The 26,210-nt window shown below is 35.7% G+C and overlaps 1 protein-coding gene across 1 annotated transcript; it reads right to left on the minus strand.

Moving 5' to 3' along the window:
• Nucleotides 1-14,256: 14,256 nt before the first annotated feature.
• LOC115994426 (aspartic proteinase-like protein 1) lies at nt 14,257-21,443 on the minus strand. Its single transcript, XM_031118574.1, has 10 exons — nt 20,874-21,443; nt 20,647-20,785; nt 17,386-17,627; nt 17,035-17,262; nt 16,763-16,901; nt 16,612-16,682; nt 16,394-16,493; nt 15,244-15,304; nt 15,024-15,095; nt 14,257-14,750 (listed from the first exon to the last, which is right to left on the minus strand). Exons 1-10 carry the CDS (start codon nt 21,203-21,205, stop codon nt 14,485-14,487), a joined length of 1,650 nt encoding a protein of 549 aa, XP_030974434.1. The 5' UTR covers nt 21,206-21,443; the 3' UTR covers nt 14,257-14,484.
• Between the last annotated feature and the right edge of the window lie 4,767 nt (nt 21,444-26,210).

Below are 26,210 nucleotides of genomic sequence, written 5' to 3' on the forward strand. Positions count from 1 at the left end.
TTTTTTTTTTTTTTTTAAACCATACTTTTGCCTCTAGCATAAGTTTATTTAGATTTTTGTTGATTAATTTTTTCTTTTGAATTTTTGTTTATTGCTTTTTATTGAAAGTGTATTAAAGTAAATTTATGCTTTGAAAAAATGAAAAATAAAAAATGAGTTCTTAAAAAGTTGTAGACAGATTGACACATATATGTACCGAACTTCACAATTTATTGAAGTGATCAATGAGTGATAAGTAAAAAATGTTCATCACTTACAATTGATCACTTCAACATGTTTTATGAAATTGAGTGTATCCCTAAATTTATTCTAAATATATAAAGTAGCACCTGATGTACAAGCTTATACTTTTACACTGTGATTGGTAAGTTATTTTTCCCTACTTTTTGTAAAAAGAGGTTGATTCTTGGAAGATAAGATATAAGTTAAAAGAATATTAAATATTACATTACGAATCTAAGGACAAAATTGAGGCATAATTCTTTTAGTGTGTACGTTCGATTCTCAGATTGGATTCAACCACATAGTTTGTATTGACCACTGACCAATACGATAAAAAGAGTGTTATCTCAAATAAAAATTAAATTTAACCATGTAATTTATTAATCAATGCAATCACATTGTTGATAATTGGAAAACTTAAGATATAAGACCCAATAAAATGTGCATAAATTTTACCTTGAACTTAATATGCCTCCATATTTCATTATGAGAAATGTTATTTTCACAACATTTTCACAACAAATTCTAAGTGGTGGATTGTTATTAGTTGCTATGAGTCGGCAAAAAAATAATTTAAGTTATAGATTCAAATTAGAACCAGTTACAACTTACTACCTATAATTTGTTGTGAAAATGTTGTAGACGAATCACTCCTCTTTCATTATTGGCCCTATATTTCCATTTTGATTAATTCCAACTCTAAAGATGTCCCACTGATAAATTGTCTAGCTTGACATTAATATTTACATGATTTAAAAATTTGATACCCATGTTTTATTAGAGTTCAAATCAAGGATGACAGTGTGAAGAGCCTTCTAACTCAACGGGTACTTCTTTGTATTTTCCACAAAAATATTCAAGGTTTAAATCATCCATTCCACAATTATCAAATTTATAAAAATAAAAAAAAAAAAATTTAAGGTTGATAGTTTTTGATACTTTGCACCTTCTTATTTGAAAGACATTGCAATTAAATAAGATTCTCTTAAATATTTGGTGTTTCTTGAAGGAAAAAAAAAACACACAAACAAACAAACAATATGGGGACCGAGGGAGATGGAGACAATGCAATTAAATAAGCTCTTTCTTAGATTTCTTTTTAGTGAATTTTCTTTTAATTCAAAGTTTCAAACTATTGAATGTCACCACAAAATATATAAAAGAAAAATTAGGGTGACAAATGTCTTGTCTTGTGTGAACCAACCTATCCAATGTTAATTTTCTTTGCTCTGAAGATGTGAGAGGACGAGGACGGGTTTTCTCCACCCCCCCATCCCATCCTGTCCCACTCGAAATATAGATATAAATATATATACTAATTATAATTTATGTTTTTATACATATTTTATTATCATCTCTAAAACACTCATCTCTCTCATTCTCTCTTAGTACACCTTGATTGTCCTTTCCCTTTCTGTTTTTATCTCTATCTAATCAAATTTGGAGTAATCTCATTAGGATTAGCAAAATACTTTCAATCTCTCAAACTTGACCAACCATGCTTCACCCCAGGCATAAGGCACCTATGGTCGGACCCCACACTGTCCCTTTGCCATCTTAAGGAAAAATGATTGTTCAACTCTTTGTGGTCTACTTATTGTATTTTTATATTTCCATTACACATAATACTTAATACCCGAGGGGCTAGGAGTGATGAGTGAGGCCACGGTAGGATCGAATTGTATATATGCAGAGACTGGCAGCAGCCAGCAAGCCAAGCCAGCAATGCAGCATTGGTCTGGGACATGGCATGATCATGAGTCTGTGGGCCGCATCCGAGTTTATTAACCCTAACTAGCTAGCTTTCATGAACAAAACCAGCAAAGGACACAGCTGGAAAAAACAATAATATGCTGTGCTGATTGCTAAAATAATACTAATATTAAAAACTATGTTTCTTTTTTTCAAATTTTAAAGCTCCCCCAACTCCATCTTAGCTTTGAAATGTTGCCTACTTTCTTTCTTTCTTTCTCCTTTTTAATAGAAAAGAAAGGAATAGAGAAAGAGAAAGAAAAGAAGAAGAAGAAGAAGAAGATATGAACATTCCAAAAGAGAAAAAAATAAAATAAATAAATAAATAATGAGTATTATCGGTCCAAGGTATGCACTGTCTCCCAACAACCTGAACCAGATATCGGTGGATGTGCCATTGGTGTGTAAACAAAGGATAGCCATCCTCTCCTTTTTTTTTTTTTTTTTCTAGTTTCATTTTTTAAACGAAGAGAAAGCATCTTTGCCTGCTCCACAAGGAGGTTATTTCCTACCCAATTCCCCAAAGTTTGACCCCTAAACCTTCGGCGATTAAAGAACATTTGACACAATAAAATAGAAGGAACAAAAAGATAAAGGAAATGTGAAACTTCGACCTAACTACTTTTTTATTTTTTTAATAGAATGTTCCCGTAGCATTGATTATTAAGACTTATAATTATTTGGTTTGGTGAAACAAACAGCATAGGATTAAAGTTTACCATTTGCACAAAATAAAGATAGAGGAGTAGGGGGCTAGTATACTTTTTTGCTAAATGTATGTAATTTCGTACTTGATGACAGTGAGAAAGAACCCTTGTATTATTGGAATGGGTGATGGCTAAATGATTGCCAGAAGAAGCTTTATTACTGTATAGAGTAGGAGAAATATGTAGTTACTACCCTTCTTTGTTGCTCATAATCAAGGAGGATCCAAAATTTGTTTTAAATTAAGGAACCAAACAAAGTACTAGAAAGATAACTAAAGAAACCTTATTATTGGTGGGAGAGACTTCCCTCCCAATTAAATCTTTTAATTCTCGTTAATTTTAATAAATACGAATATGTGATATTTAAAAGTTCAATAATTCTTCAAAAAGAATACAAAAATTAAATAAATATCACATATCTCACATTTGGCTAAAAAAATTGAGAGATCAACTGAGGGATTAAATTGCAAGGCAGCAAAGGGATCTTTCCCTGCTATTCACGTTTATCAAAATGTCTGTATGTCCCACTATGATGTTCACAATAAATAAAAGTACTCATATAAGCAAAATCCATACATACTACCACTATGGTGCATCAAGAAATTCAATAATGAAAGACGTGATCACCATTTACTAAATATTTTTATCAAAGTACTGAAAATTTACATGAATGACTCATTGATTCAACTATTCTAACCTTTAATTTATTTTTACTATAGATCGGTTAACGATCCACATGTCAATAAATGATAACGGTTTGAATATTTTAAAACTCGACATGATTGGATTGGTTGATATAAACTGTTGGGGATTTTACCAAATTAAGGAGTAACAATGAGAGAACAAATGAACACATCAAGTATATAGAAATTAGTGATTGACTTGGAGGTACAGTTGAATGTTATCCTTAGACAATATTTGTCTCCATACGCAAGTTGCTAATTTCTACAAACTTGTTCCCAGGATACAACCAAGTTTATTGAGTTCTACAAATAGCAATTTTGGAGAATACCCACAAGATTTCTTGTGTTTCTTTGTAACTTACTATTTTGGGAAAATAGTCATATATTCAAGTGAACATTAACCTCTATTTATACCCATAGGGTTATAACCCTTCAAAAGATACGTATGGAGAGTTACGATGCCTCAAAAAACCATTTACAAGATTTAAAACATTTCCCAACGTTCAGAATGTTATTCACAATTCTGCAAAAAACAATTTTCACGAGGCTCGATCGATCGAGAGGAATAGAGCATCAATCAAAGGCTGTTTTCGATCGATCGAACAGATAGTGAGCATCAATTGAGTCATGCAGAAACTTCATATCAATTTTCTTGACCAATTCGATCAATCGAACAACCTGAAACTTGAATTTTCACAAAGAAAACCAGATCTCGAAATACAATATTTTCATTTTACAAATGAATACTCTCCAACCTTATATCATTATTACAACCTATCCTTGTATATTCCTTTATATACAACATAAACCTTAGCTACTAGACTAGCCTGTGATCATTCCTAATTATATCAACCCACCAAAATTGGAAATAGTTACATTTGCATGGTAAAGTGGTTAATTACTTCGAATTAAGGAAGTAGAAATAACACTCAATTGTAAAAACGTTGTACCATCAAAAGCCGTGGTTCGTTAATGGTCACTAGGTTTACTCCATGTGTTTGGTGGGTACTAGATTTTGAGTTTTGACTCCCCTAATGAAAAGTGTCTATGGATTATTAATAAAACATTAGCTAATGCTCATTGATATCCTGATGGGATTGGGTTAGCTATGACTCTATACATCCAACAAGTATGATACTACTATGGTCACGTTTAGGAAAGGAAACACCTTTAATTATTCTCTCTTAATAGTTTTAAAAAAATAAAACCAAATTAAAAAATAAATAAATAAAACTTGCTAAGATTATGCCATAATCTAATCATGCTTTATCATTTTGTACACTTTATTCCTCATTTCTACCAAATCTTCCATAATTAGGATGGCACTTGTATCCTTTGTTTACACACCGTACGTAATGCTAAAAGGTTTTCTATATGCTTTGATCACGTTAAAATTCATGCACACGTACGTGGTCCCGTTCGTGTTGTACTTATCCTTCTCAGCCATAGATAAGTAAAAAATTACTACTTTAAATGTTTTGGAACTTTATAAAATAAAATAAAATAATTGGAGTTCTTTATAGTGGGCAAGTAGGAAGGGTTTTGGACTGTACCATAATTCCATAAGATGAAGACAATGGAGACGAGAGAATCAGAGAAGGTAAGCAATTATTGAGTTCAAAAAAACAGAGCATGATTGTCTTTTGGCCTCTGGTCACTGGCCACCACCAACTCTGCATTTAGAAAAAAGTTGTACCTTCTAATAATAATAATAATAATCATCATCAAAGGAGATCTAAGGCTCCAAGGTCCAAAAGCACAAGAAGACATAAATTATGCCTTTTTCCTTTTAATCTTTCCGTCCTTTGGAGTTTGGACATGAGGTCGCATATAATTTAAATGAAAGATCATGTCCCCCTTTTCTTTGTCCCTCAAATATGACTTTGGGACAAGTAGTTTCTGATGAGTAAAAAGGCCCTGTCTATATATTGCTTTTGCTCAAAAAGCTTGAAGGGGCTAGAAGATCTTTAGTAAAGTTTGCTTCAGGTCGGTAATTTACTAATTTTTTTTTAAAGTTTTTTTTCCCCTCTTATAAAAAACAGCTTTAAACTACTAAATTAGAGAATTTTCTTCTCAAATTTTTTTTTTTTTTTTTTTTTGAGAATTTCACTTTTAAGCATTGTTTCAACTTGTAATGAAATAATCAACTAACAAAATGCCTATGCCTAATAATTTTTTTTCATTACTGAATACTTTTTTCCTTGCAACTAGATGAAGAGGGAAAAAATTTGATTTAGACTCTTAGCATTTTTGGGTTTTCTTTGTGTTATATATATATATCTATTTTTTTGGGGCCAAAATACATTATTCGTGCATAAAGTTTATTTACTAAGCGCTTTAGGCTTAGAGTTTGAAAAAAGCGAACTTTATTAGTGTTTGGAGCGATTAATATTATTAGTCCTTAGAATTTGAAAAATGGACTAATAGCATTCATTTAAAACTCTAAGAATAAAAAGCACACATTTTTTAGGTGAACATTATTGGTCTTTGGAGTTTGAAAAACGAATTAATTGCATTCACTTAAAACTTTAAAAATAAAAAACACACATTTATTAAATCCCAGAGATCAATAGCACGCACTTAAAACATTATGGAGCTAAAGCGCTAGGAACCTAAACTGTAATACGGCCTTTAGTAGGCTACTCTATTATATATTATTGTTTTTTTTTAAGAAAGTTTCAACCTATAGCGTCCGCTTTTAATGATACCTCTTTATCATCAGACCAAGTTATAGGGAATTAACCCAAAATTCCCAACTTGTGAGAAACAAAAATAGAGAAAACACATGCCAAAGAAAATCAGCTTCTCCATCATAGTGTCTAGCCCCAAAAAAATCTCCATCATAATTATTAAAATGAAAAAAAGAAAATAAAAAATTTAAAGAGAAAAAAAGAGCAAACTTTAATTGATTTGGTCTAATGGTGTACCCAATATAAGGTATATTACACACATACAATGGTTGACTTATAAGGGCCACTGATTATGCTTGAATCAAGGATAAATGCTATGCCTTATTTTAGGGCATGATAATGGGTCATGACTAATAAGATATGCATAGCGAGCATATACATTAATTTATATAAAATCTGTGCATATACTAACATTTTTCCTCAAACTCAAGGGGAAGTCTTAAGTTTGGGACTTTAATCTCTTGAAGGAAATCATGATCACAAGTGACAGAATTGGATGTAGAATGGACCAAGCACAATGTAGAATGAATTGTGCTAAATGTTGGTGATGGTAGTAGATAACGACAATGGATGAATATTAGAAGATGGCAACAAGGGCCTAAAAAAATTACTGTACCAGTTACAAAGATTGGTTGCTATGATCAAAGGACGACTACATTGGTGGCCATAGGATGATCTCATGATGATGCATGTGAGCAATGATTTGGTGGATTTTGCATAGATTGAACCAAAAAAGAATGAGTTATGCATCAATTAGTGTGACTTATTAGGAGCCTCAAATGGGAAAACGGACCCCTAAAAGTCTAAAACTGGAATCTATGCAAATAATGGAAGACATTGAGACAGTGATTGATGATGACTGGTCCAAATGATGGTTGAAAATTGCTAGCTCGAAGGAAGGTCATTAGTGATTGAGCCAAGTGATTGTTTGCCATGGATTGCATAAACCCTATCCATATTAAAATAATATACAAGATTTAGAGGAGGAGAAACCAGAAATAAGGGTTTATGTAGTTTGGCCTAATTACTTGTTACATTTGATTATTCTAAATGATGTATTACAAGAAATTAATATTTGATGTTTACCTATGGTTGGCCTATAAGTGTTGATTTTAGTTTTTTTTTTTTTTTTAAATATAAATATATATATATATATATATATGTTGACCTATAGGGCACACTGATTATGCATGGATGAAGAATAATTGATATGTCTTGATTCATGACATAATAAGGGAGGTCATGAGTAAGATAAGTACACTATAATACATAAAGCTCATACACATCAAGTCATATAAATATGTGCAAATAACAAAGTTAAAAATAAGTTGAATTAAATTAAAAAGAAGTGTAGTAGGCACTAGACATGGCTGATGTTTTAGTGAATAGAGATAGAGAATGAGAATGTGATGCATGAATAATTTAGGAGTTTGCATATGACTTTTCTTTTAATAAGTAAACAAAACATAATAGGACAAGGTAAAGCTCTTGCTTCTAAGGGTTGCTCCAGTAGGCCCAGTTTGTTACTTTAATCTTGGACAGCCGTGTTTGCTCGTCTTGGGACTTTTGACAGCAAATCAAGAGGACAAATAAGTGAGTCCCACTTTCAAGTTTCAACAATGGATTTGAATTTCATAGTTTGCAAGATGCAAGGGATTGTTGATGCCTTCAATGAGATCTTTAGAAAAGAATTAACATTTACTTGACTAAAGGTGTTTAGACATTTGCGCAGCTAGAAGAGTAGCCCCTGAATAATGTTACAATTATAAGACTCATTATCTGACTCAGTAAAAGTGATGAAGATGATTAATATAAGCATCTTTCTTCATTCGAACTGTTAATGTATATTGTATTATGGGCTTTAGGCCCAATTACCTTTCTTGTATAGCACACTTGTACTACACTTTACTTGTACCGCACACTTACGCCTCCTATATAAGGCTCTGATGTATATTCTCTTATTATGAAATACAATACACTCTTCCAGTATTTCCATCAATGACTACTATGATCAGCTTCGCTTCATTTGGGACCAAATTGACCTTTCTGATCCAACTTGGGCATGTTCAAAGGATGCTCAACAATATGCTTCCATCAGAGATGAATTTCGCCTCTATGAATTCCTGATGTCCCTTCACAAGGACTTTGAGCCCATTCGAGGCCAGCTACTAAATCGCAGTCCTGCTCCCTCTCTTGATACTGCTGTGAATGAGTTGGTTAGAGAAGAAGCTCGTCTTGCAACCCTTCAAGCTCAGAATAAGCTCAATGTTTTAGCTATTACACCTTCTGCTCCACCCTTAGAGCAACCTCAACAATCAGGTGATTCCTCTGGCTCTAGCAATCGTCGCAAGCAGACCTACAAAAAGTTCTGCAACTATTGCAAGCGTCCTGGCCACACCATTGAGACTTGTTATCGTCGCAGCAAATCTACTGCTGCTGTTGCTAATACTGAGCCTACTCCGCCGATGGCTTCCATTTCAGCTGAGTCCCAGTCTTCTGGATCCACTATCAACCTCTCTCCCACTGAACTACAGGAGATCATAGCTCAAGCTGTTCGTATGGCTGGTAATGCATCTCTTTCCACTGCTCTCTCAGTTCTGCCCGGTAAGTCTCAAACTTGGCTCTTTGACTCTGCCTGTTGCAATCACATGACACCTCACTCCTCCTTATTCTCCAAACTTGACCCTGCACCACACCCTCTAAATATTCATATAGCTGATGGTTCCACCATGCATGGGAATAGTCTAGGTTTTGTTTCGACCTCCAACCTTTCTGTTCCTGGAGTCTTCCATGTACCTGACCTATCCTATAATTTGTGCTCTGTGGGACAATTAGCTGAACTAGGTTATCGCCTTATTTTTGACTATTCTGGGTGTATTGTGCAGGATCCGAGGACGGGACAAGAGCTTGGGACCGGCCCTAGAGTTGGGCGTATGTTTCCCGTGGACAATCTTCATCTTCCACCTGTTGCTCCTGTTTCTGTTGCTGCTGCAGCTGCTGCAGTTTCTTCCTTACCATCTCTTGCACTTTGGCATTCTCGTCTTGGTCATGCTTCATCTTCTCGGGTACAACAGTTAGCTTCTAGGGGTCTGTTGGGTTCTGTGTCCAAAGACAATTTTGATTGTACTTCATGTCAGTTAGGAAAACAACCAGCTTTGTCTTTTAATAACAGTGAATCCATTGCTAATAGTATTTTTGAGTTAATTCATTCTGATGTTTGGGGACCTTCTCCTGTTGCTAGTATTGGTGGATCTCGATATTTTGTTGTCTTTATTGATGATTATTCTCGTTATAGTTGGATATTTCCTATGAAATCTCGTTCTGAAATTTTACCAATATACAGCAACTTTGCCAAAATGGTTGAAACCCAATTCTCCAAACGTATCAAAACTTTTCGTTCTGATAATGCTCTTGAATATACTCAATATGCGTTTCAAGCTTTGTTACATTCCTATGGCACTGTGCATCATCTAACTTGTCCAGGTACCTCTCAGCAAAATGGTCGAGCCGAAAGAAAACTTCGTCATATTCTTGACACTGTTCGTGCCCTTCTTCTTTCTGCCAAAGTTCCTGCTCCATTTTGGGGTGAAGCTGCTCTTAATGCTGTTCATGCGATTAATCGCATTCCAAGTGCTGTCATCCATAATCAGACTCCGTATGAGCGTCTCTTTGGGTCACCTCCTGAGTATCATCACCTTCGATCCTTTGGATCTGCTTGTTTCGTTCTTCTTCAGCCTCATGAACACAACAAACTTGAGCCTCGATCTAGACTTTGTTGTTTCCTTGGTTATGGGGAAACTCAAAAAGGGTATAGGTGTTATGATCCTGTCTCTCATCGTCTTCGTGTTTCTCGTAATGTTATCTTTTGGGAACATCGATTGTTTGTTGAACTCTCTCACTTTCGTTCTTCCCTAACTACCTCCTCTGTTTTAGAAATTTTTCCAGATGAGTCTCTTGTTCCTTCTACAAATACTTTAGACCCTTCTCCAGATATTTTTGATACTCCTCCTAGACAGGTTGAAGATGAACAGGTTGATGACGAGCTACCCCACCTAGAGCCTGGGTCCCCTGCCCCTGCTCCGCCTGAAGATCCTCCACAAGACATTCCACATCGCCACTCAACCCGGGTAAGATCCATTCCTACACATTTACTTGACTATCATTGTTACACTGCCCTTGCTACACTTCACGAGCCTCAAACCTATCGTGAGGCCTCCACTGACCCTTTATGGCAGATTGCAATGAAAGAGGAACTTGATGCATTAACCAAAAATCATACCTGGGATCTGGTCACTCTCCCTCCTGGACAGTCTGTGGTTGGTTGTAAGTGGATCTATAAGATCAAGACTCGCTCTGATGGGTCCATTGAGCGCTACAAGGCTCGTCTTGTTGCAAAAGGTTTTACACAGGAGTATGGGATTGATTATGAAGAGACCTTTGCTCCAGTTGCTCGTATCTCATCTGTTCGTGCCCTCTTAGCTGTTGCTGCTGCTAGTAAATGGGACCTTTTTCAGATGGATGTTAAAAATGCTTTCCTTAATGGGGATTTGAGTGAAGCAGTCTATATGCAACCTCCTCCTGGTCTCTCTGTTGACTCAAACAAGGTTTGTCATCTTCGACGTGCACTTTATGGTCTTAAACAAGCTCCACGAGCTTGGTTTGCCAAGTTTAGCTCCACTATCTTTCGCTTGGGTTACACTGCTAGTCCGTATGATTCTGCCTTATTTCTTCGTCGTACTGATAAAGGCACCATTTTGCTTCTTCTATATGTGGATGATATGATCATAACTGGTGATGACCTCAGTGGCATTCAAGAACTCAAGGATTTTCTCAGTCAGCAATTTGAGATGAAAGATCTTGGACATCTCAGTTATTTCTTGGGTCTTGAAATTACTCATTCCACAGATGGTCTTTATATTACTCAAGCCAAGTATGCTTCTGACCTTTTATCTCGAGCTGGACTTACTGACAGCAAGACTGTTGACACTCCGGTTGAACTTAATGCGCATTTGACACCCTCGGGGGGGAAACCATTGTCTAATCCTTCTCTTTACAGACGATTGGTTGGCAGCCTAGTTTATCTCACAGTTACTCGTCCAGACATCTCCTATGCTGTTCATCAGGTGAGCCAGTATCTGTCTGCTCCACGATCTACTCACTATGCTGCTGTTCTGCGCATTCTTCGATACCTGAAGGGCACTCTCTTCCATGGCCTTTTCTACTCAGCTCAGTCTCCTCTTGTACTTCGTGCATTTTCTGATGCTGATTGGGCAGGGGATCCCACTGATCGCAGGTCCACTACAGGTTATTGCTTTCTCCTTGGTTCTTCTTTAATTTCTTGGCGAAGTAAGAAACAAACCTTTGTGGCCCGCTCCAGTACTGAAGCAGAATATCGTGCCCTTGCTGATACCACATCTGAGCTCCTTTGGCTACGATGGCTTCTTAAGGATTTAGGTGTGTCCACATCCTCTGCTACTCCCCTTTATTGTGACAACCAGAGTGCCATTCATATTGCTCATAATGATGTCTTTCATGAACGGACTAAACACATCGAGATTGATTGTCATTTTATCCGTTATCATCTTGTCCATGGTGCTCTCAAGCTCTTCTCCGTCTCCTCCAAAGATCAACTTGCAGATATCTTCACCAAGTCACTTCCTAAGGGACGCACTCGTGATTTGGCTGACAACCTCAAGCTGGTCTCACATCCACCTTGAGTTTGAGGGGGGCTGTTAATGTATATTGTATTATGGGCTTTAGGCCCAATTACCTTTCTTGTATAGCACACTTGTACTACACTTTACTTGTACCGCACACTTACGCCTCCTATATAAGGCTCTGATGTATATTCTCTTATTATGAAATACAATACACTCTTCCAGTATTTCTAACACGAACAAATTAAAAATAAGTGTCATTGTTCATTTTTTTTTCCATGAAGGAGAACATGGATTCGAATCCTCTTCCCCATTTCCACTAAAAGTTTGGGGGGACAAGACCCAACTTAAACACTTGCAAAACACATTTTTCTTAACAGAGAATATATGCAATTAAGGGAGGCGTGAATGGCTTCTTCAACTATTTGAAGAACAAAGATGCTGGCAATGCAAGTGATTCCCGCACTGACTTTCAGTTGAGCAAGAAGAAGAAGTTGTCATTGATAGGAAAAGCACACTAGATTAGGCCGAAATGTAGTGGTAATCACCATTCATAGGTTGGTAGGAGAGCCTTGCAAAGAAACTTCGTGACAATAACATCTTCTATTTTGTGTATTAATTAATTGAGCTTACATAACATGCTCCACACTGCTTACAAAGATTAATTATGGGCTTGGCCTATAACGAACATAAAGAAAGAAAGAAAAAGGAAAAAAGCTAAGTCTAAAAAAGCTACTGAAGTTTAGGTCCTTCAGGAAAATCTGCAGGACAAATATATTATGAAAAATTCTTAATTTACAATGTACTAGCAATGTAAACTTATATTGTAGACATATAAAATGTTTGCAATGTTGTACACGTGTAAGTGTGATGCATAATTACATTGCTAATACAAAGTAAGCCTATAAAGGTCCTAATTACATTATTTCATAACAATGTTTTGATGTCCCTTGGAGAATATCCTATAACAATTTTTTGCCTTGCTAGTATTTTAGCGGTGCTATCCAGTCTTCTCATAAAGAACCTAGATTCAAAGCTAAGGCTATTGTATCATACAATTATCACATCTCTGTTTTTAAGACTTTGTAACTTTTTTTTAACTTTATATTTTTTTGACCCTATTAACTTTTACATGTCGGTGTGGTAATCGCATAGTCCAATATCTTACTCTTCCCCTCTACTTGAAACCAAAAAGAAAAAACCAACCGTTTTACTTAAATTTTCTTTTCTTTCTTAGTGACTATACAAAATCACAGACACTACAGAAGAAAATCGACCTCTGGAAAAATTCAGGTTCCACCACCGTTACATTTCCATGCAACCATGTCGACTTGATTAACCAAAGAGGAGAAAAAGAAAACAAAGGTCCATATGAGCAAATAATGAGAAATATTGACTCTGGTATTCTTTCTTTCTTTTATTTTTTTTTAACCAGAAGAAATGGATTTCTCAATTCCAAAAGCACGTGGCAAACTGCCTTGGCTAAAAGCATAAAAAATATAAATAAATAAATAAAAGTAGTACCATTTTTAATTTGATTTTGAAGTTATCAAAAATTGGTGGCAACTGGCAACCTGGGTCTAGAAGACTACAACTCTGGGCATGGCCGCATATGTAGCAAAGGAGTGAGGGATTTTTTTTTTTTTTTTTTTCTCAAACAAAGTTTTGGCTGGGTCAATTCAAACAAAATACATGGAAATAGAGACAGCAAAAATAGAAAAAGAGAGGAAAGAAAGAAAAAAAAAATACACCGGTGCTCCACCATCCCCGAGGAATACATAGAATAATAGAACAAGCAGCTCATCAAAATATTAGCAATTATATATTGAGTTGGTGGTCAAAATATCATCATGACAAATAACATAGATATTACTCAGTTATCGCATAACGTAGAATCGATAAGTTTGAGGACCCATTTTTTTTTGTTCAGCCAAATATATATATATATATATATATATATCATCCCTAATTTATAAAACTATTACACAAGTTGGTCACTTGGCAGTTCGACAACATCAAAGAATTATTACTATACTCGTAAAATTGCACCTTTTTTGATAGAATTCATAAAATTGCACTTGGATGATAGGAGTACAAGATTAAAACAACGTAAGGTTTTTTTATCTTTTAGTAGACCACAATTTCAACTTTCAACAGATTCCAGGAACCCAGTTGTCATTCGGATTCTTTTACTTTAAATAACAAGACCTTGAAAACCTAATATGTTGAGGTCAGAGACAGTGATGGAAAAACAAAAACTCAAAAACAACAGTATTAGATAAGAATGCCATTTGATATCAATCTCTTTAGATTTTTCCCAAAAGAGCCAGCCAAACCAATATCATATTCAATGCATTATCGACAATAGCAGGACTGCAGGAGCAACCAACCTCAATTAATTATTCTGGTTTTTTTCCTAAGATTTGCCGACATAGACATAATTTTCTTTTTCATCTTCACAAGCAGTTCTTTACTGAAAGAAAATACTTCAACCAATACGTCAAGAACCCCACGCAAGATTCCAAATTGCTTATAATGCATCATGGATGAGCGGATAAAACCAAAGGATATATATTAATAAAACCTAAAAAATACAATACATGTTCCTACAAGGCCCAACTAACCCAATGACCCAAAAGATAAAAACTGATGGCATTGGATGACAGCTACATATTTATATATTTGGGAAGAAAGAAAAAAAATTAAAAAGTAGAGGATGAAGAAGAGGAACACAGGATTTACATGTAAGACTACCTAAATCATTGAAGATCTATTAGAAGATGCCAGTATTTGCTTTAAAGGCTGAAATAATATTTAACAGTAGAAGCAGCTCCGGCAGCAATCTTAATAAACAGAACCTGGATGAGATGAGCTGAGTTGAGGCAGCTGATGGTTTGGCGGGAGCTCTTCCAGCAACAGCAGGAGAAACTGCACGCCCGCCAGGGGTGCTCTGCTGCTCAGTTGTCGGCAATGGATTAGATGGTGCACCGTCTGGAGGGGAAGTTAGGGACATTGTCTTACTATCACCAAGATCTTGACCTACATCAACAGAGAAGAAACAATACAGTAGAGTCATGGTTTCATTTCCTACTTGAATAGCATTTCAGCATGATGAATCAACTTTAACCACTTTGGCATATCTCCAAAAGCTATCGTGCAAATAAATATTTATGACAAGGCAAACAAATTGCTGTTGGCATCCCAATTCCAAGTGGAATGACCTGTTTCAAACATTGCATAAGGGCAAGCCACAATGCACTTGTGAATATCAGAATAGGTCTTTGATATAGATTAAAAGAGAGGGAAACTCACAATTTGAGCGGGACCATGCCAACTTTAAATTTTCCCTATCAAACACCATCCGGTATCCGGTCATATAGTTCTCTGCATTAGATTTAAAATAAAATTTAAAAAAAAAAAATTTTAAATCTTTTTAATGAAAAGAAGAGGAGGATTTTTATAGAGGAGTGGAGGTTTGTTATAGAATAGATTAAAGTACACATTTTGCAACCAAAAAATGTTGCATACTCACGTCCAATTGTTCCAATATCTTCACCAGTTGGCTGTATGGCTAAACAAAAACCATCAACTCCCTGCACCACAAAGGCACAATTTTAGATCCTGTACCACCAATCCCTACTGATATGATTCCTACCTTATAAGCTTCTACTGCATGAAGATATAATGATCAATTTAAATATATTCATCATGTAGTCCAACATGCTCCCTAAAAGTCAGTGCACATATAAATCATAGTCTTAATTCAAGCCAACAATGCAGTATGATTCATTACATTAATTACTAAGAATTGAACAAATGCAGCTCAAAAAAATAGTGTTAGTCATTGTAAGTATTTCCCCCAATTAATGACATTATTTTTAACTTGCCACCCAATTTAATAACTACACCATGATTTAAGTATTAGATTTACAGATAATATTACTAGGCAACTTTTAGTATGATTATCCACAAGTCAATTTAACAAGTACATCATGAATAATATAAGCCAAGACCGTTGTGCTCAGCTGCACTGTCCAGTCTCCTCCATGGGGAGAAGCTGAGTTTGAATCCCCCTCCCCACACTTGTTGTACGCCAAAAAAAAAAAAAAACCACATGATATAACTTTGTAGTTATACACCTATGATATAATTATTCTTCTTCAAAATACAAATAAATCATAAAACAGTTATGGGGTTCACCTTGAGTTAAGGACATAGCCCTCAAGACAGGTGCTCAGCACAGCTTAGTATTAAATTTGTTTCTCCAGATCGCTTGAAATTGTGGCATGGTTACGCTAGTAAGATAATATAAATGTCAATCTTTGCCCCAAGATTGGAATGAAAATATTTCATACTGAAGAGCACAAGAGCTTCAATATCATCTCCTAATCTATCCTTGTTAAGTTTCTTAGGTTATGAACAATTTACTTCTAAAGCTATTCAAAGAAGTCATACTTTTGATTTTTTTTTTTTTTTTTTTTTCCCTTATGCTAAGTTTAAATGCAATTCTGAAAATTACCTAAATATTAAAACCAAAGATTGCTACAGTCAAAGTTCTAACAACTTCCAGTCCAATCACTTTAGCCCTATAACTCAGTTATTCCTTAAAATGGAAATCCGGGTTGGGGAGAAGTGAAACATCATACCCAGTTGAAAATCTTCAGAAGTTAATTTGTACCCACCTGATTGCCATTGATTATAAAAACAGGATTATGGACCACAAAGCTATTGTTCAATGGGAACATGAGTGTCACAGAGGGAACCTTGGGCAATTCTTGCGAACTGTTTCATGAAAAACCACCTGAATGTCAGCACAACACATACATGCCTGCATACACACAAACATACAAGGAAGAGAGAGGAGGGTAGCTCTCAAACTCTTCATGTCATGCAAGTTCACCTGGATTTATAGCAATACTTCCAAGGATATCCTTCAAAGCTAGACCTTGTAGCATTGACATGTCTGTCAAACTATTATAAAGAAAGTCACATTAGGCATTAACAATGAAATAGGAATAAACATTAAATTGTTGAAATGCAAAAGAAATTACCTCCTTTACAATTTTTTCATATACTTCATCTGGAAGAAATGTAAATGATGCCCCACTATCAATCAATGCTCTGAAGCTCGTCAGCTTAAGACAAGAGTTTCCAATACAACAAGCATCCACCCCAACAATATAGGTTTTACTGAATCAAAACATGCATTGTTCGTAATTATCACAATGAAGAATTCAGAATGAGTATAAAGACTTAAGAAGACAGATTGACTGAGATAGGAAACAAATGTAAACTGTTTAGAAGTATATAAAAGGGTATGTACTATGTTCCATCTAAAGGCAGGAATGGAGTAGACTGTTGGGTGGCCAGTCCCAGGTCCCCAAAAAAAATTCTCCCCGAACCATCCTCATTAAAGCACATTGAGAAAGAGTTCCGAACCAATCCTGCTTTAGCAAGAACACTTGGAACTGAAATCTCTCCAAGTCCCAGACCCAAAAGACCATCAGGAGCCACACCATCCAAATAACCACCACTTTGTTTCATACCACATCTGCATTCAGAAATATACATAACAGGTATAACTCTTAATTAGGCCATCCCTGAAAACTCTTGGTAATGTTCAACAGATAAAAAGGTTAAAATTTAAGTGGCAGGGAATGATAATGAAGCACACCCTATAATGACTGGAGCCTGAACAGAAGTGTTTGATGTGTTATCACTGCCAGATGCAAGATTTAACATGTCCTCAACTAGCAATCCAGAACTTGATGTGCTTTCCGTGTAGTATTTTATATTGTAAGGGCATTGCTGCTTAGGACTTTTGCAGTTTGGACCTGATTCACATAACTGATGGCTGCAAGATAAATGCTTGCTGGTGCTTGAATCAGATGGATTGTACTCATTCAGATCTATATCCTGCATAATAGATGCCCCATATACGAGGGAGCACCTGCCAATCAATCATCGGAAATAAGTGCTAAACCTGTTACCAAGTCTTAGCAAAGCCTGCAAAACTTCGCTGAAACATATATACCCATACATCTTCATTTGTCTACATGTTTTCTTAACTTCATAATCTTTTGGTGTCCATACTTCTCTACTTAAAATGTATTCCTTTTTTTTTTTTTGGACACAAGAATGTATCTTCCTTATAATGCATTCTTCATTTCTCATTTTCTGAAGCTAAAATGAGAATCCACAAAAACGGGGATTCTCACTCTCCTATTTCATTAAAGTTACTAGACCCCACATGCAAATTTCCTAATGTAATTAGCTTGTAGAACTTGGTTAATTTTCTTTAAGAAATTGGGGGAGTTGTTACTAAGTATATTGCTTTTATTAGATATTTTATTTTGTACAAAATTATCTAATTATTAATAAATTAATGTAATTAGCTTTTTTTTTTTTTTTTTGATAGGTAATAATACTTTTATTCAAAAATACTGAGCATCATGTTCACGATGGTGAACATTCTGATCAGGAAAAAATACAGCAGTTTCAAAAACTTAATCTAATAGAGTGTAAGAAATCAGAAATAGAAATACAACTCGTAAAACCCCAAACACGAAGAAAAAAAAAAATGTAATTAGCTTGTTATTAAGGAAGTAAACTTTGGATAGGATAGAATGAACCAAAAAAAAAAAATACATGCGACCAATCCTAACTTATCTTGTTGAGGATCCATAGCACCCCAAAAAATTTGGACTAAGGTTTTGTTGTTGTAGTAATTAGCTTGTTATTGGAAATTGTAGAAATTTGTTTGTGCAAGTATATTGCTTTTTACAGATATTTGGAATAGGCTATGCATGACAAATTAAATATTATTTTTTTAAAAAAATGGGAACCCATCACCAGTTATTGGCAAAAAATGCATTATGCAAAAATTCATAACCAAATGCAATTACATTCAAAATAATTACTTTTCAGTATAAGTTTCAGCATAATACAAAATGCAATTTAAAATAAATAATAATAATAGTAATAATAATGCATTCTGCCATAATACAATTTTCAAAATGCATTCTATGATAACGCATTATGCTGAAATACGTTTTGCCAGTAGAGTTACTAAATGTTACCTAAGAAGATGGTATTTCAAAAGGCATAGATTATTCAAGAATGATGCAAAAGTATAATCACATACATTAGGAATAGATGAGGGGCTTATCCATGAAGTAAAAATGTTTACCTTGAATTTGAAATTGGCTTACTAAAAGGGGGAAAATGTGTCCAGGTGACAGTTATAGCATGAAGAGAATCATTATTATCACCATGTGTAGTCATGTATGGTCTCTTAACAGAATATCAATTGGCCAAATGTAACATAAGGATTTAATTTTTAAAAGGCCATACAGATAGTAAACTGCCTAAGGAATTTAGCAAGCCATGTCAAGTAACTATCTTGAGAACTAAGAAATGATTCGTGAACAACATTTGAGGTCTCAAGAAATAATATACATCAACACATGGATAATGTCATAGGATGAACAAATTATACATGAATAAATAACCGTCCCAAAATACAATCTTAAGAAATAAGGAATGGTCGAGAACTAAGGAGTGATCCATGATTGACAAGTGAGGTCTCAATATAGAAAAGAGTGACACAAAATCAAAGGCAACTAAAAATAACTAATCCCAAAATCATGGGTGACAAAGACTAAAAGAGACATATTTCTCCTAAAGTATCAATAATTGGCAGGATTGAAGCGTATATAAGGAGAGCTTTAGAGAAGAAGCATCACCAACACTTATAGACTTGCAATTGTCATTTCCTTTAGTGTTTAGTTGCAGATCCTTGCTCTTGAGAGAGTTAGAAGCTTCATGCCCAGAATCTTTTGTATAACTTCTCAATTAATGCAAGAGAGACAGATTTCTACTTTAATTGATTTATTTGCATTCATTTCATATTTTCTCTGTACATTTCAGTTGCATTTAACTCATCCAAATTTATCAAAGTCCACTTAATTGAGATGATACCAACCCACTTGAGCTGATATTCCTTCTCAAGATAGAAAAATCAGTAATGAGTTCTTAAGTTCGAAAACAATACCAAGGAACAAACTAGAGCTTATGCCCTTTTAACTGACAAAAACAGAATGAACGTTTTGACATTGACAGTTAAAATATATATATTTTTTTTTTTTTGATAAGTAATAAGTTTATTGATGTCAAAAAAGGGGAACACCCTAGTACACAGGGAGTGTTCAAACAATTAAGAACAAAAATTACAAGAATCTAAGAAATCAAGAAAAGATAAAAATGATTGGTTCCGCAAAGCAGCCAACCAACATGTAATTCCCTTTTCTATGAATTCTCAACATGTAGAATCAACGCAATTCAAATTATTTTTAAACAGGTTGATGATCGGGAAAAAAAAAAAAACAGTATTAAACATTAATTTAGCAAGAATCTTTAATTTTCTTTGTTACACTGATAGGAGGGGGTGGGGAATTTGGGTAAGAATCCTTAATTTTTAAGTGTTAGATAGAAGATTTAATTGTGTTATAATGATTAAATTAACCATTTCTTAACAGCTTAAAAACAGGTTGATGATAAAAACAAATGAAACAATCAGTTTGAAACATGAGTGTAACAAGAATCATTAGTGAAACATAAGACACATAATTCCCGATTTTCTATCAGCTTAAACTTTTGTTGGGATAAGCGGTAGTTTCTAACTATACCAAGTGATCTGAAATCTGAATTTGAACTTTGTGCACCTCCAAGCGTTTCCAACCGAGACATCTAAGGTTCAAATCCCCTCTCTCCCATTAAAACTATTGAATTATCAAAATTTTCAATACTGTTTCACTTCATCGAAATTTCCTCCAATTCAAATATTTTCCCCATACATTTCAATCCTAACGTATATATATTAAATGATGTAAAAAACACAAAGAGATCCAATATTATTGATCAAAGTAAAGCGTACCAGAGAACTATAGTAAGCGCTAGTTAAGGGAGCACACTGAATGCAATCGCATGGAACCCAAAGCAAATCACTCCCTGTATCCAATGCTACCAGAAACGACACATTTGGAGTTCCAATGTCAATCCATGCGTAATGTAACCTAAAAAAACACACAAAGAAATCAGAGAAATCATATATATTTTGAAACTAAGTAACGTATAGAAAGGGAAAGGTATACAAAAGCGAACCATCCGAAGTCGTTTCCGAACGACACCGTATTGCTGCCTTGAGAAGGGAAGAGGAGTTGGTAGTGAGCACCGAGCTTCATCTTCTGTCTATGGAAGTCGTTGCTTAACAGGACTCGGTAATAGTCTTTGCTCTTCTTCCTCCACGGCGACACTCCGGCACTGCCGTTCGTCTCCGACGGCGAAAACTTGAGCGCCTTCGCTGCTTCGTCTGAGAAGCGGTGAATTAGCCTCAACGACAGCGTCGTCGAAGCCAGAGCAATATACTCGTTCTCGACTGCGAGCCACGCCGCCGTCAAGAAATAAATTAGAAGCCAAGCCGACTTAGCCGCCATAGCCACTCGAGCTCACAGAAAAAAGTGAAGGTTTTGAGGTTGAGGTTGAGATCTAGGGTTTGGGATTCTCTGAGGAAATAGCTAGGGAGAATTGGAATGAAGACGAGAGAAGAGGGAGGGAGGTGCGCAATGCGCACTATGTAGTCTATGTTGTTCTTCAGAAATGTGAGCCAGAACTGAACGAGGGAGTGAGAGAGAGAGAGAGAGTGATGAAATGGTAATGGCATAGTGTAAGTAAACTCTAGTGTCACCTGAATATTAAAGTGTAATTTTAAAAATTTTACGTAATTAATTTATGAGAAATGTTATCTTACTACATTTTTCCCTTTGCGTCACGTTATTACCGACTATTATTGAAGTAAGTATTTCTTGAGATGGACTAATTTTTTTTTTTATATAGAGTTTTAATTTACTGCGTTCGTTTTTAATGATAACTCTTTATTATCAGACCAAGATATCAATCAGTTTTTAATATGAGTAAAAATTAAACCTTAGATCTCTTATTCAACTGTCAGATACTTTACTAATTAAGCTAACTAAAACTCACTGAGATGAATTCATTAGACCTATGTCTTACTACGATATGGGTCTCATGTATGTTAGTAAGATATGATCTCATGAGCACGTCTCATATAAGATTTTTTCCTATTATCGATGAGTAAAAAAGTAATTTTAATGTTTTTTTTTAATAATCAAGTAATTTTAGTATTGATCTCAAATTTAAAGTAATTTTAGCATTGTTCAAATTTAAAGTAATTTTAGTGTTGAACTCAAATTTGAACAACCAACAAGAAGTTATATTTTATCTTTATGTTAGAATCTCTTTACTTCTTTCTTGTGTGTATTTATTTCTCAAAAAAATATATATTTTCTTTAAAAAAAGTATTTGATATCAAATGATTCTATATTAGTAGTATCAAAAACTAATAAGTGTGAGACATGTCAATAAAAAATAACTAATCTATTAACAATTGAAAGACATGTTAGTAGGTAATTATTTTTACACATATATCACTCATTTATTGAATTTTGATACCAATAACATAATATCATTCAATACAAAAAAGATTTTTTTTAATTTAATAATTTATGAGTTAGTAGAAACAAAGAGTATGATTGCGCTGCGAAGACGCGCCACGTAGGTGGTCCCCAAAGCCCTTTACGTGTCAGCTAATTTAACGTGGTATGATTGGGGTGGACATTTTGTCTCGACTTGGGCCCATACTTTTTTTTTTTTTTTTACATGGATTTTAAAACTTCATTTTTATAAATTATAAGTAATAGACTAATAGATAATAGTCGTTTTGTCAATTTTCTACAACCAAAAGAAATCAAAATATTCATATTGGCTTAAAATTAACATTTTTTACTAATATTTTAGTTTATTACTTTATTTAAATATATATATAATTTTTTTTTTTTTTTGAGAAAAAACTTCGCTGAATATTATTAAGGTATGCTAGTAAGATCAGCCTGAACAACAGGTAATAGATCTGGTGGCACATTTTTCATCCAGATTTGCATATGATTGAGGGTTTTTGACTTCCTCGCTAGAGAGTGAGCTAACTTATTACCCATGCGACGTACAAGAGAAGTTTTAAAAGCTGGAAGGAAATTACTGAGATATACAATGTCTTGCACTAAATGTCCATAGGATGAAAAGTTTCTGCCTTCTTCTAGCAAAGCCTTGTGTAGTGTTTCAGAGTCCCCTTCAAGTATGATGTGATCAAAGCCCAGCTCCACAGCAAGTTCAAGAGCTCTCCGTGCTGCAAGGACTTCGACCTCTATGACTGACATTGGCAATGGAATTTTTTGGGACAAAGATGCCATAACTCTGCCGTCTTTGTTTTGTATGACAACACCCAATCCTGCACTGTTATCGTCGGCAAAGGTGGCACCATCGAAGTTAATCTTGTACCAGTTATCATGGGGCGGAGTCCATGTTGCTGCCTGTGTTCTCCCCTGTTTTGTGGACGTCATGGGGCTGGAATGGGACTCAAGTTGTCGCTCCCTAGAGTGTTCCAGCACCTTGTCCAGTGGGAGTGTTGGTTTTCCGAGTCGGAGATTATTTCTCCGGTTCCACAGGTTCCATATCATCAAGGAGAAGAGCGCCAGATCTGATGTACCTGCAAAAACCAAACCAATAAAGTCAGTGAAACATGTGCTCTGTTTGAGAGTGCCTTGATTCCATTCCGGTATGGAATTTCCAAGGGATTGCAAATCTGGACAACGGTAGAGAGCATGGATAATATCTTCATCTTCTTGTTTGCATATCTCACACTGTGCATCAGATGTGATCTTGCGCCGAAACAGATTTGCTTTAGTGGGTAGGGAGTTTTTGCAAGCTTTCCATAACAGAGTCTTCACTTTGTTTGGAACTTCAAGAGTCCAGATTTTATTCCACAGTGGTTTCAGAGCTTGAGTTGATGATTGACCCGGTTGTTGCACTCTAGAGGCTTCCTGTAAAAACCGGTATCCTGACTTGACCGTGTATCTTCCGTCCGGTGTGAATGGCCATATAAGGACATCATCTTGAATGGTGCGGCATAGGGGAATGGTTTTTATAATTGATGCTTCAAACTCATAAAAAACTCTATCAACCAAATCAGCCTTCCATATTTTTTGCCCTTGGTCAATAAAATCTCCAACCTTAGCACCTTCCCACCCAACCACTACAGGCGTGATGATTCTAGGAGTATATTTAGTAGGCAGCCAATTCTCCCCCCAAACATTGACAGATAGGCCTGACCCTATTCTCCATGCTGCACCTTTCTTGATAACATCTCTCCCCTTCAAAATACTCTTCCAAGCATATGAGGCGTTTGCCGGATTTTTTGCTTCCATGATTGTAGAATTTGGAAAAAACTTCGCCTTGAAGACCCGGTAGAATAAAGAATCCGTGTCATGAAGTAGACGCCAAGTTTGTTTGGCTAGGAAGGCATCATTAAACAAAGCAAGGTCTTTGAAGCCCATACCCCCTTGGTTTTTGGGTTTACACAAATCTTGCCATTTAACCCAATGAATTTTCCTATTATCACCCTTTTGGCCCCAAAAAAATCTGCATATCATTGATTCAATCTCATGGCACAAGGAAAGTGGTAGTTTGAAGCATGTCATTGTGTAAGTGGGTAGAGCTTGGGCCACAGATTTGATTAGAATCTCCCGTCCCGCTTGAGATAAGAGCTTAGCTTCCCAACCAGCTAGTCTTTTCCAAACTTGTTGCTTGATATGGGTGAAACTCTCCTTCTTTTTTCGACCCACAAGTGATGGAAGGCCAAGATATTTTTCATATTGTTGAATGACCGAAACTCCAAGCATAGATTTGATTGAAGCTTGCATCTCTTCGGATGTGGATTTGCTAAAGAAGAGAGTAGTCTTGGTGCGATAATTTGTTGCCCCGAAGCATTCTCATATTTAGCCAAGATATCAAGTAAGCATTGGCATTCACTTTCCTTAGCCCTGCAAAAAATCACACTATCGTCTGCAAAAAGTAGGTGGGTTAGCTTAGGACCATTTTGACAAATAGATACTCCTTTTATGTCTCCATTAAGGGCTGCCTTATTGATTAGGCCATGTAGGCCTTCAGTGCACATGAGAAAGAGGTGGGGGGACAGGGGATCCCCTTGTCTGAGACCTCTTGTAGGAGAAATATTGCCATGGGGTTCCCCATTAATCAAAATAGAGTAGGATGCATTAGTAATACAGAGCATCATAAGGTGTACCCATCTACTATGAAAACCCATCTTCACCAAAACCTGCTCCATGTAAGACCATTCCACTCTATCATAGGCCTTGCTCATATCAAGTTTCAAAGACATAAAACCTGTTTTACCTTTATTATGATTTCTCATATGATGCAAGGTTTCAAAAGCCACTAAAATATTGTCAGAAATCAGGCGATCAAACAAAAAAGCACTCTGATGTTCAGAAATAAGCTGAGGCATAATCTTTTTCAATCTATTTGCCAAAACTTTAGCAAAAATACGATAAAGCACATTACTCAAGCTTATAGGCCTAAATTGAGACACATATTCCGGATCTTTAACTTTAGGAATTAAAGTTATATAGGAATGACCAAGAGATTGTGGCAAAGTACCTGTGTTCAGATAATGTAAAATGGAGTGGGAAACATCCGAACCAACCAGGGACCAATAACTTTGATAGAACAAAGGAGGCATGCCGTCGGGGCCAGGAGCTTTCAAAGGTGCCATTTCTTTCACTGCAACTTCAACTTCGTGAATGGTGAATGCCCTTGTGAGTGTGTCGTTCATAGACTCAGTGACTACTTGAGGAATAACTTCAACCACATCCTCCAAGTTTTCCGGATTAACTGTTGTAAAGAGATCCCTATAGAACCCGAGAATGGTGTCATTTACTTGGCTCTGGCTTGTGCACCACCTACCCGTGGAGTCATACAATTTAGTAATGTAATTACATCGGCGCCGCTGAGAAGCTTTGCTGTGGAAGAACTTAGTGTTGCGGTCACCATCTTTCAACCACAAGATCCTGGACCTTTGTCTCCACATTTGTGCCTCTTTATCAAGAAGTAAGTTTATTTCCGATTCCAGTACTCTCAATCTTCTAGAATCACCAGTTCGGACCGAAACTCTCTCTGCCTGCTGTAATTCTTTTCTTTTTTTCTCTAACTCCCGTCGTACATTACCAAAGTGTCTTTTGCTCCAACATAATAATTCATGGCCACATTTGTCTATTTTTTTCAGCACTCTAATATCGCACGGTTCCAAGCTATTCTCAGTCCATACTGCCTCAATGGTCTCTCCGCACCCCTTGTCAGTCATCCACATTTGTTCGAAGCGAAAAGGTTTCTGAAAGTTTGTTGACATACCTTCAGGATTGATCCATATTGGCTTGTGGTCTGAAACTATTGTGTCTAAGTGGTGGACTTTTGTTCCAGGAAACATACTAAACCATTCAGTTGTAGCCAAAGCCCTATCTAACCGTTCCCAAACAGTGTAGTCAGCAAAGTGTTTATGCCAAGTAAAAG

This window comes from Quercus lobata, chromosome 6, assembly GCF_001633185.2.
Source record: "Quercus lobata isolate SW786 chromosome 6, ValleyOak3.0 Primary Assembly, whole genome shotgun sequence".
NCBI lineage: Eukaryota > Viridiplantae > Streptophyta > Magnoliopsida > Fagales > Fagaceae > Quercus > Quercus lobata.